The sequence below is a fragment of the Budorcas taxicolor genome, chromosome X (assembly GCF_023091745.1).
Source record: "Budorcas taxicolor isolate Tak-1 chromosome X, Takin1.1, whole genome shotgun sequence".
Taxonomy (NCBI): domain Eukaryota; kingdom Metazoa; phylum Chordata; class Mammalia; order Artiodactyla; family Bovidae; genus Budorcas; species Budorcas taxicolor.
The window spans coordinates 24,408,012-24,427,099 of NC_068935.1; the positions used below are offsets into that span (position 1 = coordinate 24,408,012).

The 19,088-nt window shown below is 36.6% G+C and overlaps 1 protein-coding gene across 1 annotated transcript in view; it reads left to right on the top strand.

The window, feature by feature from the left end:
* KLHL4 (kelch like family member 4) overlaps window positions 1–19,088 on the top strand; it is a 137,273-nt gene that overhangs the window by 102,374 nt on the left and 15,811 nt on the right. Inside the window, exons 7-9 of the mRNA XM_052663474.1 lie at window positions 2,022–2,246; window positions 5,927–6,089; window positions 9,468–9,680. Of these exons, the coding sequence (XP_052519434.1) occupies window positions 2,022–2,246; window positions 5,927–6,089; window positions 9,468–9,680 (601 nt within the window). The remainder of the gene's footprint in view (window positions 1–2,021; window positions 2,247–5,926; window positions 6,090–9,467; window positions 9,681–19,088) is intronic.

The window sequence follows — 19,088 nt, forward strand, 5'->3', positions numbered from 1 at the left end:
AGTTACAGAAAACTACAATAATAGTAAATATGATTATTTGTGAATACTTGATCCTTGATTGGCATTTTGCAGACATCATTTCTAATCCTCACGGTAATGCTACAAGATAGATTTTTATTACCTTAATTTTGGAGATGAGGAAACTAAGGCTGTTAAGGTTAGATAGCCATGCCAAGGGCAAGCATCATAGAACTACTGGACAGGGAATTATTACTCAAATTTTATGTTCTTTGTTGCTATCTTGCCACTATTTTAGATGAAAGAGCAGCAACAACAAAATTGACCCCTCTCTTTGAGGGTCTTAGAATTGAAAAACCAGAGTGAGCACATAGGAGCAAAAAAGGAAAGAAAAGAAAAGGAAAAAAAAAACCTACATAAAGCAAAAATATTAAGGTGATAGCATTTATCTATGTAAATCAGTATTGCATTTAAAAACATACCAATTTACATTCTTAAAAATTTTTCTATATGCATGCCTTTTCTTACAATGTGTAGTTTTATTTATCTTTTTAAGATATCTGTTGAACTTTCACCGTTTGATATTTAGGAAATATAGTACTTCCTCAGTCTTTAATTTCCTTTTGACTCATACAATTAACTTGGAATTAGTTGCTAAATATAGATACCACACAAGTGGCTAGAATTAACTATAACCCCTACCGTGTATATTAAAAGAGTCATCAAAAAGTTGTAAGTATGATCACACAGTCAAAAATTTTAAATGGTTGAATGCTAAACTTCAGGCTTTTGTGCATGCCAGGTATTCAGTAAATTTTCACTTACTAAAATAATGAATTCTGAGAGACAGTATAGCAGGGAACAAATAAAAGCTAACATAGTGATTTTTAAGTTCATTTGAAAATAGATGGAGGAAACAATTAAATTAGATATATTCACAACTACAGGAACTATTGTTCTAAACAATACCACAAAGTTTAGTTGATTTTGTTCACCCTTGAATAGATCATAAGTAAGAGCTGAATAGGAACTTTGAAATGAAGTAAGAAGCAATATTTGCAACATTTTAGAGCAGAAAGTTGATAAACACAGAAAAAACTGTGAAGTGAGTCCCAAAGAAAAAGATTAGTTAAAAAAAGGAAAACTCTTTTTCAATCAAATACAGAGTTGCCATAATAAGCCAGCTAGATGATCTACATTTTGATTAGTAGGAAAATGGGCTAAAAACATTTCAAAATTAAAGGTACAAAACTATCAGTCATATATGTTCATAGATGCAGATAAGAGATATAGAGTAAATTCATCTTTTATATTTTATTTAGTGTTTGGAAAAAATAACTTGGCTTTAAGCAGACTTCTACATCATTTTAATGTAAGTCTTCTATATATAGTTGATTAATGTAGCTTGGTATAATTTCCTACTTACTTCATCATTAATACCTTCATAATTTTAGTAATCAGTGCAGCCTAGGTTTCAAGAAGATCTCTTCAAGAAAATTAGAGATACCAAGGGAACATTTCATGCAAAGATGGGCACAATAAAGGACAAAAATGTTATTATGTGAATCATGTGAATTAACACTTAAGGCCCATTTAAAAGGAATTTTCTTTTCTGTTCTTTTAGTCATTTGTGTTTTAAATAAACACACACATACAGACCAAATTGAGTAAAATAAAAGGGCATAAATGTTCATAGTTAAGTAAAACCATAATGAATGTGTAAACAGTAATACATTCCAAAGCAGTTTTTGTTGTAAAATATGGTGTCTGGAACCTGTGTTAGTACTAACAGTAGCATATTATAGCCAAAGAAGTCATTATAAACATATAAACCATATATATTAAATAAACTATTTTATTCTCGCTTTTCCATTTGGATTCAGAAGTGGTGAAATATTATCCTTGCCTTGTCTTACAGGTTGGAGAATTATCTGGACTACTTATTTTAATTTGAACAGCAATCACTGAATCTATATTATAAATATAGATACATAAATATAATATGAATGATGAAAACATTTTGCACAAGTAGTTTTTAGCATTGTTTACTATCCCTTTAACAGGTACCAGTACAATTGAAAAATATGACCTGCGGAACAACAGCTGGCTACACATTGGCACCATGAATGGGCGTAGGCTTCAGTTTGGAGTTGCTGTTATTGATAACAAACTCTATGTTGTGGGAGGAAGAGATGGTTTAAAAACTTTGAATACTGTGGAATGTTTTAATCCAGTTGGCAAAATCTGGACAGTGATGCCTCCCATGTCAACACACAGGCATGGTTTAGGTAAGAGCTTAATGTTCTATAGTTTCTAAAGACTGTACATTTACTAGAGCTTAAATAAGTGCATATCATTGAAATTTAGTCATACTCATATTCAAAACGTCTGAAAATTCTGAAAAGCTTAAATAAATGGTAAAAGCGTGTGAAAGTTTTTTCCTTGTTTCCGGTGTCATACTTGTTGTAACTGTACCTCCATTCCACTGGTATTTTAAAGGGGTCCCACTTCAGGAAGGATAAAACCTTCTAGAAAGAATACATTGCTGAGGAGCATGCAACTACAAGTTTTCTTCTAAGGTCAGTTTAGAGAAAAGAACACTTGCTAACAGAGAGACAATGTGTTTCTAGTTACCAGTGTCCCTTCCCATAAGAATCAAATCTGTATTTAGGCAAAAGCCTTCGGATGCAGTTTGAAGGCAGGGCTATTTAGAAAAACCACTTTTGTTGAGAGCAGCCTTAATTTATACTTAAGTCAGAGGTTCCCAAGAAGCTTAAGAAGGAACAGAGACTTCTTGAACAGTGAAAAACTTTGATTCTCCTAATGGCTTGTCAAGGTCCACTTTTCTTAGTGCTAAACTCCGTATGTTTCAATACTACAGAGTTTGTTTTTTAAGAAAAGAATTATTGCATTGCTTTTAAAGAACCAAATTTTACACAGCTAAAGTGTGACATATCCAAGATGGGTATTGTTTGCCCCAATATAACTGATAAATTATATCAAATGATAGACTATGTAATTATTCAGCTCAGTTCTGTATATGTGATTTTTTAGAAAACATATCTTACAGAGACACCGAAGCAAATTTTATTTTATTTTATTTTATTTTCGAAGCAAATTTTAAAACTCTTAATTGCTATTGCTAAAGAGATAGGAGAGGTAGTGTAGATGGAAAGCTGAGATGGTGAAGAAGGTGGTAGGAGGAACCAGTAACGTGAATTCCCAGAGCAGATGAGAAACAGAAAGGAGTTATTAATAGAATCCAATAGAAAAAATCAGATTGATTATATTCTTGCAGCCAAACATGGAGAAGCACTATACAGTCAGCAAAAACAAAACTGGGGGTATACTCTGGTTCAGATCATGAACTTGTTATTGCCAAATTCAGACTTAAATTGAAGAAAGTAGGGAAAACCACTAGACCATTCAGGCATGACCTAAATCAAATCCCTTATGATTATACAGTGGAAGAGACAAATATATTCAAGGTATTACATCTGATAGAATGCCTGAAGAACAAAAGACGGAGGTTCATGACATTGTACAGGAGGCCGGATTAAAGACAATCCCCAAGAAAGAGAAATACAAAAAGGCAACATGGTTGTCTGAGGAAGCCTTACAAATAGCTATGAAAAGAAGAGATGGGAAAGGCAAAGGAGAAAAGGAAAGATATACCTATTTGGATGCAGAGTAGCAAAGAAGAGCAAGGAGAGATAAGAAAGCCTCCCTCAGTAATCAATGCAAAGGAATAGAGGAAAACAATATAATGGGAAAGACAAGAGATCTCTTCAGGAAAATGAGAGATACCAAGTGGATGTTTCATGCAAAGATGGACTCAATAAAGGACAAAAATGGTATGGACTTAACAAGGGCAGAAGATATTAAGAAGAGGTGCCAAGAATACACAGAAGAACTACACAAAAAAGATCTTTATGACCCAGATAATCATGATGGTGTGATCACTCTCCTAGAGCCAGACATTCTGGAATGTGAAGTCAAGGGAGCCTTAGGCAGCATCGCTACGAACAAAGCTAGGGGAGGTGATGGAATTCAAGTTGAGTTATTTCAAGTCCTAAAAGACAGTGCTGTGAAATGGCTGCGCTCAATATGCCAGCAAATTTGGAAAACCCAGCAGTGGCCACAGGACTGGAAAAGTTGGTTTTCATTACAATCCCAAAGAAAGGAAATAACAAAGAATGCTCAAACTACCTCATAATTGCACTCATCTCACACTCTAATAAAGTAATGCTCAAAATTCTCCAAGCCAGGCTTCAACAATACGTGAACCATGAACTTCCAGATGTTCAAGCTGAATTTAGAAAAGGCAGAGGAATCAGAGATCAAGTTGCCAACATCTATTGGATCATAGAAAAAGCAAAAGAGTTCCAGAAAAACGTCTACTTCCACTTTATTGATTATGCCAGAGCCTTTGTGTGGATCACAATAATCTGTGGAAAATTCCTCAAGAGATAGGAATAGCAGACCATCTGACCTGCCTCCTGAGAAATCTACTTGCAGGTTAAGAAGCAACAGTTAGAACTGGATATGGAACAACAAACTGATTCCAAATTGGGAAAGGGGTATGACAAAGTTGTATATTGTCATCCTGCTTATTGAACTTATATGCAGAGTACATCATGAGAAATGCTGAACTGTATGAAGCACAAGCTGGAATCAAGATTTACAGGAGAAATATCAATAATGTCAGATATGCAGCTGACACCATCCTTATGGCAGAAAGTGAAGAAGAACTAAAGAGCCTCTTGATCAAAGTGAAAGAGGAGAATGAAACAGTTGGCTTAAAACTCAGTATTCAAAAAACTAAGATCATGGCATCTGGTCCCATGACTTCATGGCAAATAGATGGGGAAACAGTGGAAACAGTGACAGACTTTATTTTGGAGACCTCCAAAATCGCCACAGATGGTGACTGCAGCCATGAAATGGAAAGATGCTTGCTCTTGGAAGACAAGTTATGACCAACCTAGACAGCGTATTAAAAACCAGAGACATTACTTTGCCAACAAATGTCTGTCTAGTCAAAGCTATGGTTTTTCCAGTAGTCATGTATGATATGAGAGTTGGACTATAATTAAAGCTGAGCATGGAAGAAATGATCCTTTTGAACTGTGGTATTGAAGAAGACTCCGGAGAGTCTCTTGGACAGCATGGAGATCCAACCAGTCCATCCTAAAGGAAATCAATCCTGAATATTCATTTGAAGGACTGATGCTGAAGCTGAAACTTCCAATACTTGGCCACCTGATTTGAACCACTGACATCTGAAAAGACCCTGATTCTGGGAAAGATTTAAAGATGGGTGGAGAAGGGGATGACAGAGGATGAGATAGTTGGATGTCATCACCGACTCAATGGACATGAGTTTGAGTAAACTCCGGAGTTGGTGATGGACAGGGAGGCCTGGCTTGCTGCAGTCCATGGGGTTGTAAAGAGTTGGACACGACTGAGCGACTGAACTGAATAGAACAAATTTCTAACTAAACTTCAAAAACCCCTGTCTACTGAGATGTCCTATGGGAATCATTTTTATCCCTTTAATAAAAATAAGGGATTAGAAAGATCTATCCGACTTAGCCAACAGTTCTAGTTTTTATCTAAGATTCAGTATCATATTTCATCTATCTTTTATATTTGAAAAATGAGATTGAAACTGTGACAGAGAAAAATCATCTTCCCTTTTCTGTTAATTGCAAGAAATGGTGTGTTCATCTACTTTCTATGCCTTTAGCATTATAACCATGATACCCTTCCATGATATTTCCTAGGGTTAAAAGACGATATCTAGTTTTAGTTTCAAATCAAGATTGGCAAATTATTCATTAAATGGCTATTTACAAAACCATTAATAGATAAAAATCAAGTTTTTAAGTAGTCACTTCCTTATAAAATGAAATATCTACTATATATGCCCTACCTAGGTGAGCTCTCATGCTATTTTTTCCTTTAGGTGTAGCCACACTTGAAGGACCAATGTATGCTGTTGGTGGCCATGATGGATGGAGTTATCTAAATACTGTAGAAAGATGGGACCCTGAGGGACGTCAGTGGAATTATGTGGCCAGTATGTCAACTCCTAGAAGCACAGTTGGTGTAGTCACATTAAACAATAAGTGAGTAGAGCCAAACATGCATGCTTTTGCTCCCATTTCTTGTAGTACAGCACTTCAGTGATGTGATACACCTGCCAATAAGCATTCCCAGTGACTAGGACATCCTAGTAATGGATTGTAAAAGGCCTTTGTTGGAACTTGCCCTTCGTTATGATGGAAAATATTTATCTAAAATGAATACCTAATTCAATATCCTGAGACCAGCAGTAACATTAATACCTGAGATCTATTTAGAAATGCTGAATCTTAACCCCAGCCCAGACCTTCTGAATCAGAATAGACATTTTAAGAAGATCCTCAAGTAACTTGTATTACACATTAAATTTGAGAAGCACTTTTGTAAGCAAGCCAGTTTCAATCTTGCCCTCAAGAAACTACCATTTTTTGGTTATAACTTTTTCTTGAGTTATCAAAACTTCAGTCTGTTTTTGTAATATGCCAAGTCTTTTTTTCTCTTTATAACTCACTCTCCTAAGTGTTCTAGAATTATAGCTAGTCCCATCTTTCTGAATCTTTCCTACTTTCTGATCACTTTCCTATGAAGGAAAATAATATATTAACTTGGCCTTAATTGCCTTAAACTTGCCTTACTTGCCTTAAACTTGATAATATTAGAGGTTTCTACAAGCTTGAATTATTCTTCTTGCAGGTAACTTGTAATTGTGTCCTTTCTGAAAAGGGATCTTTGGAGATAATGACAAGCATATAGGAGGAACTTGAATGACGAAAATTTCAGACACCAGGATGACAGTCTTGTGTGTCTGTATTGACTATTCATAAAGTCAGTATCTCATCATATAACTGGATTCAATAGAAATTTCAATGCAGATGTTTTTTAGCACCTTGTGCATAAAGTAAGTGGAGAAGGCAAAGGCAACCCACTCCAGTACTCTTGCCTGGAAAATCCCATGGGTGGAGGAGCCTGGTAGGCTGCAGTCCATGGGGTCGTGAAGAGTCAGACACGACTAAGCGACTTCACTTTCACTTTTCACTTTCATGCATTGGAGAAAGAAATGGCAACCCACCCCAGTGTTCTTGCCTGGAGAATCCCAGGGATGGTGGAGCCTGGTGGGCTGCCGTCTATGGGGTCGCACAGAGTCGGACACGACTGAAGAGACTTAGCAGCAGCAGCATAAGTAAAAAGTGTCTGTGGTTAACAGGAAACCCAGACTTACAGTGTTTTAGGGTTTAAAATACTCCTAAATCTGATTATCTCTAGCCTAACCTGAATGATATCCAGTGACTCGGTAGTGATCTACCTATTACAGAAGAGGTTGAAATAATTGAATTTAAATAATTTAATTTTGTCTTGCTAACTTGCTATTGTTCACTACTGAGCATGAAGGGCAGTAAACTATATGAAGGCATATAGTTTAGTAAATGTTGATCTTCTCTATTGATTGGAATTAGCTTTAAATTAGACTAAAAATAATGTCAGAAAAACATCTATTTCTGCTTCATTGGCTACACAAAAGCCTTTGACTGTGTGGATCACAACAAAATGTAGACAATTCTTAAAGACATAAGAATACCAGACCACCTTACCTGCCTCCTGAGAAACCTGTATGCAAGTCAAGAAGCAACAGTTAGAACAGACATGGAACAATGGGCTGGTTCAAAATTGAGAAAGGAGCATGTCAAGGCTGTGTATTGTCACCCTGCTTATTTGACTTCTGTGCAGAGTGAAGTGAAAGTCATTCAGTCATGTCTGACTGTGACCCCATGGACTGTAGCCTGCCAGACTCCTATGTCCATAGAATTCTCCAGGCAATTCTACTGGAGTGGGTCTCCTGCATTGCAGAATGATTCTTACCAGCTGAGCTATCAGGAAAGGCCCCTCTATACAGAGTATGTCATGCAAAATGCTGGGCTGGATGAATCACAAGCTGGAATCAATATTGCTGGGAGAAATATCAACAACCTCAGATGTGCAGATGATAGCACTCTAATGGCAGAAAGCAAACAGGAACTAAAGGGCCTCTTGATGAAAGTGAAAGAGGAGAGTGAAAAAGCTGGCTTAAAACTCAGCATTTAAAGAATGAAGATTATGGCATCTGATCCCATCACTTCATGGCAAATAGGTGAGGAAAAAAATGGAAACAGTGACAAACTTCATTTTGGGGGGCTCCAAAGTCACTATGGATGGTGACTGCAGCCATGAAATTAAAAGAAATTTGCTCCTTGAAAGGAAAGCTATGACACAACTAGACAGCATATTAAAAAACAGAGACATTTTGCTGACAAAGACCTGTATAGTCTAAGCTATGGTTTTTCCAGTAATCATATACAGTTGTGAGAGCTGGTGCATAAAAAAGGCTGAGCGCCAAAGAATTGATGGTTTTGAACTGTGGGGCTGAAGAAGAGAGTCCCTTGGACATCAAGGAGATCCAACCGAGCCTAAAAGAAATCAACCCTGTATACTCATTGGAAGGACTGATGCTGAAGCTGAAACTCTAATACTTTGGCCACCTGATGTGAAGAGCCAACTCACTGGAAAAGACCCTGATCCTGGGAAAGATTGAAGGCAGGAGGAGAAGGGGATGACAGAGGAGGAGATGGTTGGATGCCATCAGTGACTCAATGGACATGAGTTTGAGTGGACTCCAGGAGATAGTGAAGGACAGGGAAGCCTGCTGTGCTACAGTCCATAGAGTCACAAAGAGTAGGCCACGAAAGAGTTGAACAACAATAACAAATTAAAAACACTGCTAATCCACCTGTGGCGGATTCATGTTGATGTATGGCAAAACCAATACAATACTGTAAAGTATGTAGCCTCCAATTAAATAAATTTATATTAAAAATAAATACATACAAAAAATTGGCATTTTAAAACTTATGAGAGAAATGTTATAGATAATACATCTTCCTAGGAAAAAAATCTGTTTTTTAGGTTTTATCTTATTCCGTTAGTTATTTGTTAAATTAATATCTTCTTAGTTACAAATGTTTCTTACACTAAATAAAGTAGTTCAATAAAGCAATAGAGAGTCTAATGCTAGGCAACTAAATCTAGCTAAAATTGTAAGGTTCCTAGATTTGGGTTTTGGAAAGATCTTACCATCTTTAAAAATGTTCAGCTTTATTGTGGTTTAGTAGACAAATACTACCAATGCTTTTATCTCTTTCCTTTCTTTGTAGTTCATTTCCCGTATAAACCTTTAATCTATTATATCAAAGAAACTTTCAAAAAGAATTATGAAGCAGGTAGGTTTAGGGTAAGGTAGACTTTAACAAAAGCCTTCACAAATTCAGGCCTTTCGCTATAAAATCCTGAGGGAGTAGAATACACAGTCCAATGCTGTGTGCAGTGTATTTTCACTTTCATTCTATGCACAAATATATACACACATACACATACTTCTGTCTTTATTCTAGGCTATATGCTATTGGTGGACGTGATGGAAGTTCCTGCCTCAAATCTATGGAATATTTTGACCCACACACTAACAGGTGGAGTCTGTGTGCTCCAATGTCCAAAAGACGTGGAGGTGTAGGAGTTGCAACATACAATGGATTCTTATATGTGGTTGGGGGTCATGATGCCCCTGCTTCTAACCATTGCTCCAGACTTTCTGCCTGTGTTGAACGGTAAAATATTTCTATTTATTCATTATTTATTTGGTTATTTGTTTTTTTTTTCAGAAATGAGAAGGATTTTTAAGCTGCCAAAATGTAGTCTTCCAAATAAGTGTTAATCCTTTCAGAGGTTTAATTCTTTTAAAAATTTTATCCTTACTCCTAGACTCAAAATATTTTGAAGAAATCTTGCATATGCATTCCAGATTCATCATGAGAAGTGTATGAAAAGAATACATTTTTATCATTTAATAGTCACTCTATAAAATGAGACAGAAGTAAGAATAAATATATTTTTATTACAAGCTATATCACTCAACTATTTACTGGCTCAAATCACAACTTTACTGTTTCAAAAACTGAATCAGTTCTTAAAGGATAAAAGCTTCAGTTCAGTTCAGTTCAGTCGCTCAGTCGTGTCTGACTCTTTGCAACCCCATGAATTGCAGCACGCCAAGCCTCCCTGTTCATCACCAACTCCAAGGCTTATCACTGCAAAATAAACAGAAAAAAATCCCAAAGAGAGGTGTTTATGATGTTCTGAACAATGACTGTATTGCGTTAAGTATTTAATTTCTCACAGGTAGATTCTTTGAATGGGAGACATTAATCTGGATGAACAAAGTGTGCTACATTTTTTGTCAGTCATGTTACTTTGTAGCTTCACCACTCACGTTCTATTCCTAAATTGGGAAGATCCTCTAGAGAAGGGAATGGCTATCTACCCCATTATTCTAGCCTGGAAAACTCCATGGACAAAGGAGACTGGCAGGCTACAGTCCACTGGATCACAAAATCAGACACAACTGAGCAACATTTTCACTTTTCCCTTTCAAGATAGAGTGCATGCACACACACAGTGTGTGTGTATATATATACATATATATGTATATGTATGTATATATATATATATATATATATATATGTATATGTATAAAGTGAAATGAAGTCACTCAGTAGTGTTTAACTCTTTGTGACCCCATGGACTGTAGCCTACCATGCTCCTCTGTCCATGAGGTTTTCCAGGTAAGAGTACTGGAGTGGGTTGGCATTTCTTTCTCCAGAGGATCTTCCTGACCCAGGGATCGAACCCAGGTCTCCCACATTGGAGGCAGACACTTTAACCTCTGAGCCACCAGGGAAGTCCTATATATATGTATATATACACACAAACATAGCAGTTGATAATAGCCTAAGTCCAAGTGACAAATTTACAGTCAGTTAAGTTATCAGAATTCAGAAGACAGATCAGTATGGATGGCATCTGTCAAGAGAAATTCATGAACCAGGTAGAATGTGTAATTTGTAGGCATAAAAAAGAATGGAGGGAGTTTCAGGTCTAGGAAAAAACACAACCCAAACCATGAAAGCAAAGGAGAAAGCTTCATAGTTATGAGCAGAGACTTTAGACTTAAAGGTACAGCAAATTGGAAGAGCAATTAAAAACTCAATTATGTACCAGATTTTTGATAGCCAGAAATGTCAGGATGAAAACTTTTGGATTTTATCTCGCAGACAAAAGGATTTTAAGTTTGGGAGAAATGGAATATTACCAAGAAAAATAGTTTGGAGAAAATTGATTTAACAGTCATATATAGGATAAAATGTAGGTAGAAAAGACTAAAGGAAAGCATACAAATACTATTATTTTTCTTCTGAAAGGCATAATTGATAGAGCTAATACCTTGTTTCTTATAGGGAATAATTGATCTTTGGTAGTTTTTTTTTTTTTTTTTCCCCTAAGTTTAATCCTAAATGATTGGCTACCTGCTACTCAGTGTATATCTGGAATGCTTTTTAAGAGATTGGTTCCTAACAGATGCAAACAAACTTTAAGAATTATGCAAAACATAAAGAAGGTCAATTACTGTCTCAAATGTATAATACAGTTCAGTTCAGTCACTCAGCCATGTACCACTCTTTGCGACCCCATGGACTGCAGCATGTCAGGCTTCCCTGTCCATCACCAACTCCTGGAGCTTGCTCAACCTCAGGTCCACGGAGTTGGTGATGCCATCCAACCATCTTATCCTCTGTTATCCCCTTCTCCTCCTACCTTCAATCTTTCCCAGCATTAGGGTCTTTTCCAATGAGTCAGTTCTTCACATCATGTGGCCAAAGTATTGGATATTATAGTTAAATATATGTGGGCTTTCCTGGTGGCTCAGAAGGTAAAGCGTCTGCCTGCAATGTGGGAGACCTGGGTTTGATCCCTGGGTTGGGAGGATCCCCTGGAGAAGGAAATGGCAACCCACTGGAGTACTCTTGCCTGGAAAATTCCATGGATAGAGGAGCCTGTTAGGCTACAGTTCATGGTATCGCAAAGAGTTGGACACGACTGAGCGACTCAAATGAATCAGTTCTTCACATCAGGTGGCCAAAGTATTGGATATTATACTTAGATATATGTAAAAGTGAGCTTTTCCATATCAGTTTTCTCCAGAGTTAGTAAAGTAATAATTGATCACCTGTTCGTTATGCCAGATTATTTTTTAGTGTGGCAAAATATATATAACATAAAATTTATCATTTTAAGCATGTTTAAGTGCACAGTTCAGTGTCATTAAGTACATTCACATTGTTGTGAAACATTATCATCATCCACCTCCAAAACTTTTTTCACTTCCTCAGATTGAAACTCTATCCTCATTAAACAATAAATCCCCATTCCTTCCTCACCTCAGTCCCTGGCAACCACCATTTTACTTTTTGTTTCTATGAATTTCATAATTCTAGGTACCTAATAAAAGTGGAGTCATAAATAATCCTTTTGTGTCTGGCTTATTTTACTGAGCCTTAAAATTCTTCAAGTTTCATAGAAGTTATAGTGTTTATCTGAATTTCCTTTCCTTTTGAAAGCTGAAAAATATTACATTATATGTACAAACCACATCATTTTGTTTATCCACTCACTCATCAATTTACAATTGGGGTTGCTTTACTTTTTGACTACTATGAACAATGCTGCTAGAATATAGGTGTACAGATATCTGTTTGAACCTCTGCTTTCAGTTCTTTTGGGTATACATAGAACTAGAGTTTCTTTATCATAATTTCTATTTTTAAATGTGTAAGGAACCTCCATACTGTTTTCCATTGAAGCTGCACCATTTTATATTCCCACCAGCAAAGCAAAAGGAATTCAATTTCTGTACATCTTCACCAACACTGATTCGTTTTTCATAGCTATCCCAATGGATTTGAAGTGGTATCTCTTTGTGTTTGTGATTTGGGTTTCTCTATTGGTTAGCTTTGTTGAGCATCTTAATGTGTGCTATTAGTCATTTGTACATCTTCTTTATAGAAACGTCTATTGCAGTTCTTTGCCCATTTTTATTTGGGTTGTTTGTCTTTTTGCTGTTGAGTTATAGGAGTTCTTTATATATTCTGTATATTAACTTCTTGTCAGATATGTGATTTGCACATCATTACTTTCATTGCATGGGTTGCTTTTGCACTCTGATAATAGCACCCTTTGATGTGCAAATGTTTTTAATATTGAATCCAATTTTTCTTCATAGTTTGTGCTTTTGGGGTCATATCTAAAAGATCTTTGCCAAATTAAATGTCATAAAACATTTCCCCTATGTTTTCTTTTTTTTTTAATTTTTACTTTATTTTACTTTACAATACTGTATTGGTTTTGCCATACATTGACATGAATCCACCACGGGTGTACATGCGAAAACATGTGTACATGTTTTCTTATAAGAGTTCCATAGTTCTAGCTCTTGTGTTCAGGCATTTGATCCATTTGAGTTAATTTTTGTATATGGAGTAAGGAAAAATACAACTTCATTATTTTACAGGTGGATATCCATTTTTCCTATGAATATTTGTTGAAAAGACTGTCCTTTCCTCATTGAATGGTCTTGGCCTCATTTGCAAAAATTATTTTACCATGTATGTGAGGGTATATTTCTGGCTCTGTATTCTATATCTGTATTCTATGTATTCTATATCTGCCACTATGCCAGTACCACACTCTTTATTATTGTAGCTTTCTAGTAAGTTTTGAAATCAAGAAGTATTAAACCTCAATCTTTGTTCATCTTTTTTCAAAATTATTTTGGATGCTCTGGATCCCCAACATTCAATATAGATTTATAATGGATATCTCTATTCCTGCAAAGAAAGTTGCTGGGGTTTTCATAGACATTGCATAGATTCTGTAGATCACTTTGGTGATATTGACATCTTAATAATATTGTGTCTGCTAATCCAGGAACATGAGATGTCTTTCTACCTCATGATATCTTCTTTAATTTCTTGTTTCCAGTGTGTTTGCATTTTATTTCTCTATGTTGAATAGAAGTGGTGAAAATTCCTATTATTGTCTAGTTCTTGATCTCAGAGAGAAAGCCTTCAGTCTTTCCTCATTGAGTATGATAGATCTGGGTTTTTTATATCTGGCCTTTATTATGTTAAGTTGGTTTTATTCTGTTCCTACTTTGGTTACTGTTTTTATCATTAAAAAATGATTGAAAGTATTTTGTCACATACTTTTTGTGCATTAGGTGAGAGAATATGTGTTTTTTTCCTCTTCATTCTGCCAGTGTAGAGTGTTCAGTTCAGTTCAGTTTAGTCCAGTGGCTCAGTCGTGTCTGACCCTTTGTGACCCCATGGACTGAAGCATGCCAGGCTTCCCTGTCCATCACCAACTCCAGGAGCTTGCTCAAACCCAGGTCCATCGAGTTGGTGATGCCATCCAGCCATCTCATACTCCGTTGTCCCCTTGTCCTCTTGCCTTCAATCTTTCACAGCATTGGGGTCTTTTCCAATGAGTCAACTCTTCATATGAGGTGGCCAAAGTACTGGAGTTTCAGCATTAGCATCATTCCTTCCAAAGAAATCCCAGGGCTGATCTCCTTCAGAATGGACTGGTTGGATCTCCTTGAAGTCCAAGGGACTCTCAAGAGTCTTCTCCAACACCACAATTCAAAAGCATCCATTCTTCGGTGCTCAGCCTTCTTCACAGTCCAACTCTCACATCCATACATGACCACAGGAAAAACCATAGCCTTGACTAGATGGACCTTAGTCAGCAAAGTAATGTCTCTGCTTTTCAATATGCTGTCTAGGTTGGTCATAACTTTTCTTCCAAGGGGTAAGCGTCTTTTAATTTCATGGCTGCAGTCACCATCTGCAGTGATTTTGGAGCCCCCCAAAATAAAGTCTCTTGTTACTTCCATTGTTTCCCAATCTATTTGCCATGAAGTGATAGGGCCAGGTGCCATGATCTTAGTTTTTTTGAACGTAGAGTTTTAAGCCAACATTTTCACTCTCCTCTTTCACTTTCATCAAGAAGCTCTTTAGTTCTTCTTCAATTTCTGCCATAAGGGTGATGTCAGCTGCCTATCTGAGGTTATTGATACTTCTTCAGGCAGTCTTGATTCCAGCTGGTGCTTCATCCAACCTGGCATTTTGCATGATGTACTCTGCATATAAGTTAAATAAGCAGGGTGACAATATACAGCCTTGATGTACTCTTTTCCCAATTTGGAACCAGGCCCTTGTTCCATGTCCAGTTCTAACTGCTGCTTCTTGACCTGCATACCAGTTTCTCAGGAGGCAAGTAAGGTGGTCTGGTATTCCCATCTCTTGAAGAATTTTCCACAGTATGTTGTAATCTACACAGTCAAAGGCTTTGGTGTAGTCAATAAAGCAGAAGTAGATGTTTTTCTGAAACTTTCTTGCTTTTTCTATGATCGAATGGATGTTGGCAATTTAATCTCTCATTCTTCTGCTTTTTCCAAAACCAGCTTGAACATCTGGAAGTTCTTGGTTCATGTATAGTATGTAGTGTATTACTTGGGTTGATTTTTGTATGATAACCCATTGTTTCATTCCAGGAAGAAATCCCACTTTATTATGATATATAATCATATCAATAATCTGATGAATTCAATTTGCTAGTATTATGTTGAAGAGTCCCTTGGACTGCAAGGAGATCCAACCAGTCCATTCTGAAGGAGATCAACCCTGGGATTTCTTTGGAAGGAATGATGCTAAAGCTGAAACTCCAGTACTTTGGCCACCTCATGAGAAGAGTTGACTCACTGGAAAAGACTCTGATGCTGGGAGGGATTGGGGGCAGGAGGAGAAGGGGACGACTGAGGATGAGATGGCTGGATGGCATCATGGACTCAATGGACGTGAGTCTGAGTGAACTCTGGGAGTTAGTGATGGACAGGGAGGCCTGGCGTGCTGCGATTCATGGGGTCACAAAGAGTCGGACACGACTGAGTGACTGAACTGAACTGAACTGAACTGTTTGCATTTAGTATTTATTAGGAATATCGGTGTGTAGTTTTCTTATAGTGTCTTTGTGTGGTGTTGGTATGAATGAAATGCCGACCTTACAGAATGAGTTTAGATGTGTTACTTCTTCAATATTTTGAAAGATTTTGAGAAGGATTAGTGTTAATTCTTCTCTAAATATATGAGAAAATTCACCAGTGAAGCCATCTGACCTTTGTCTTTTCTTTGTTGTGAGATTTTTCATCAGTATGAACTGCACAAATCCACTTATGTGGATTTTTTTTTCAATAATATGTACTACAGTACTACCAGGCTCAATGAAGCACAGGCTGGAATCAAGATTGCCGGAAGAAGTATCAACAACCTCAGATATGCAGATGGCATCATCCTTATGCCAGAAAGTGAAGAGGTACTAAAGAGCCTGTTAATGAAGGTGAAATAAGAATGTGAAAAATCTGGCTTAAAACTCAACATTCAAAAAACTAAGATCATGGCATCTGGTCCTACCAGTTCATGGCAAGCAGATGGTCAAATAATGGAAACAGTGAGAGACTTTCATTTTCTTGGACTCCAAAATCACTGCAGATGGTGATTGCAACTATGAAATTAAAAGTCGCTTGCTCCTTGGTAGAAAAGTTATGACATGATTATTAAAAAGGCATATGACATGGCATATTAAAAAGCAGAGGTATCACTTTGCCAACAAAGGTCTGTATAGTCAATGCTATGATTTTTCCAATAGTGAACTCTGGGAGATGGTGATGAACAGGGAGGCCTGGCGTGCTGCGACTCATCAGGTCGCAAAGAGTCGGACACGACTGAGCAACTGAACTGAACTGAACTGATGTATGGGTGTGAGTGTTGGACCATATAGAAGGCTAAGCACTGAAGAATTGATGCTTTCAAACTGTTGTGCTGGAGAAGACTCTTGAAAGTCCCATGGACTGCAAGGAGAACAAACCAGTCAATCCTAAAGGAAATCAGTCTTGAATATTCATTGGAAGGACTGATGATGAACCTGAAGCTTCAATGCTTTGGCCACCTGATGTGAAGCACCAACTCATTGGAAAAGACCCTGATGCTGGGAAAGATTGAAGGCAGGAGGAGAAGCGGACAGCAGAGGAAAAGATTGTTGGATGGCATCACTGACTCAATGGACATGACTTTGAACAAGGTCCAGGAAATGGTGAAGGACTGCGAAGCCTGGCATGCTGCATTCCATGGTATGGCAAAAAGTCAGAAATGACTGAGCAACTGAAAAACAACAGTACTATAGTAAATACATGCTACAATCTATAGTTGGTTGAATCCACTGATACAGAACCATGGATATGGAGGGATGACTGTAAAGTTATACACAAACTTTCAACTGTACAGGGATCCTCTATCACTCACTGTTCAAGGATCAACTGTAATTTGTTAGGAAACTTTTGATTTCCTTACAATTATAGGTCTATCGTGGTTTAATCTTGATGAGTTGTGAGTTTCTAGAAATGTGTCCATTTTATCAAGGTTAATCAAATTGCTAGTGAACAATTTTTCATAGTACTTTTATCATCTTCTCTTTTTCATAAAAGCAGTATTAATTTCCACTTCATTTGATTTTATATGTGTTTTGTCCTTTTCTCAAACTCAATCTACCTAAAGGTTTATCAATTTTGATATTTTGCAGAACTAACTCTTGATTTCATTTTTTTTCTATTGTTTTTCTATTCTTTGTATTACTTATCTATGCTATAACTTCTATTATTTCCTACATTGTGCTAACTTTGGGTTTAGTTACTCTTCCTTTTCAAGGTGTAAAGTTAGGTTTTTGATTTGAAAATTTTTTCCCTTTTATATGCAAGCCTTTACAGTTATAGACTCATATCATTGTTTTCTTTGCATTCCATAAGACACTTGTGAGTCATGTTTTCATTTTCACTTGCTTCAAGATATTGTCTAATTTCCCTTATAATGTATCCTTTGACTTGTTGTTTAAGTGTGTATTCTCTATGTGCGGACATACCACTTTTCCTTCTGTTGTTGATTTAGAGTTTCATTCCACTGTGAAAAGACTGCATGTTTTCAGTCTTTTAAATTTATTAAGACTTGTTTTATGGCCTAAAATATGTTTTATCTTGGATAATGTTTCTTGCTTGCTCATGAAAAATGTATCTTCTGAGTTTTAGGGGAGTAGGTCCAATTGGCCTATAATTGTTCATCTTTCATGTACTTACTGATCTTCTGTCTGGTTTATTCTATTCATTATTGTAAGTGGGGAATTGAATTCTACTAGTACTATAGAACCATATCTTCTTGATCTTCCCCACCTCCTCTTCCTCCCTTTCTTCTTCTTCTCTTTCTGTTTCCACTTCTTCTCCTAGAATGCATATGTTAACTCACTTGATGTCATCTCAGAATACCCTTAGACTTTGTTCACTTTTCTTCATTCTTTTTGCCCCTCAGACTTGATCATTTTCAAAAGACTTGTCTTCAAGTTCACTTATTCTTTCTTCTGTTTGCTCAAGTCTCCAATTAAACCTTCTAGTAAGGTTTTAAATTCAGTCATTTCATCTTTCAGCTCCAGAATTTCTATTTTTTCTTCTTTATAAGTTATTTCCTCTGTTGCTATTCTTATTTTGTTCATTTATCATTTTCCTGTTTCCTTAATTCTTTGCCTGTTTTTTTTTTTTTTTTTGCTTTTTGAGAATATATGACAGTTCTCTTAATATCTTTCTCTAATAAGACAGATGCCTATGTTTCTAACAAAAATGGCTCTGGAGGTTTACTTTGTTCTTTTGAGTAACTTTCATTTTCCTATTTATTTGTATGCTTTGGGATATTTGTTGAAAACTGGACATTTTGAAATATCCTTCCCAGTCCTTGCAGATTGGCTCCATACATAGGAAGACTGTCACTAATTAATCACTAATTATGTTCTGTGCTTGAGATCAACCTAGCATTAAGACTTGAGATCTTCTCAGAACTTTACTAGATTTGTCTTTTTCCTGGGTGTGTGTGTGATTCTCTGTATACATGGCTGCTTTTAAATGCCTTACTTTTCTTAAGAGTCTTGGCCCTGCTGTCTTTCAGGGCTTTAGCTTTCTTTTGGAGCAATCAGTAGTTTTGTAGTATCAGTCATCTCTTTTTTCAGTTGTCAGTGCATCTGTAAACTCC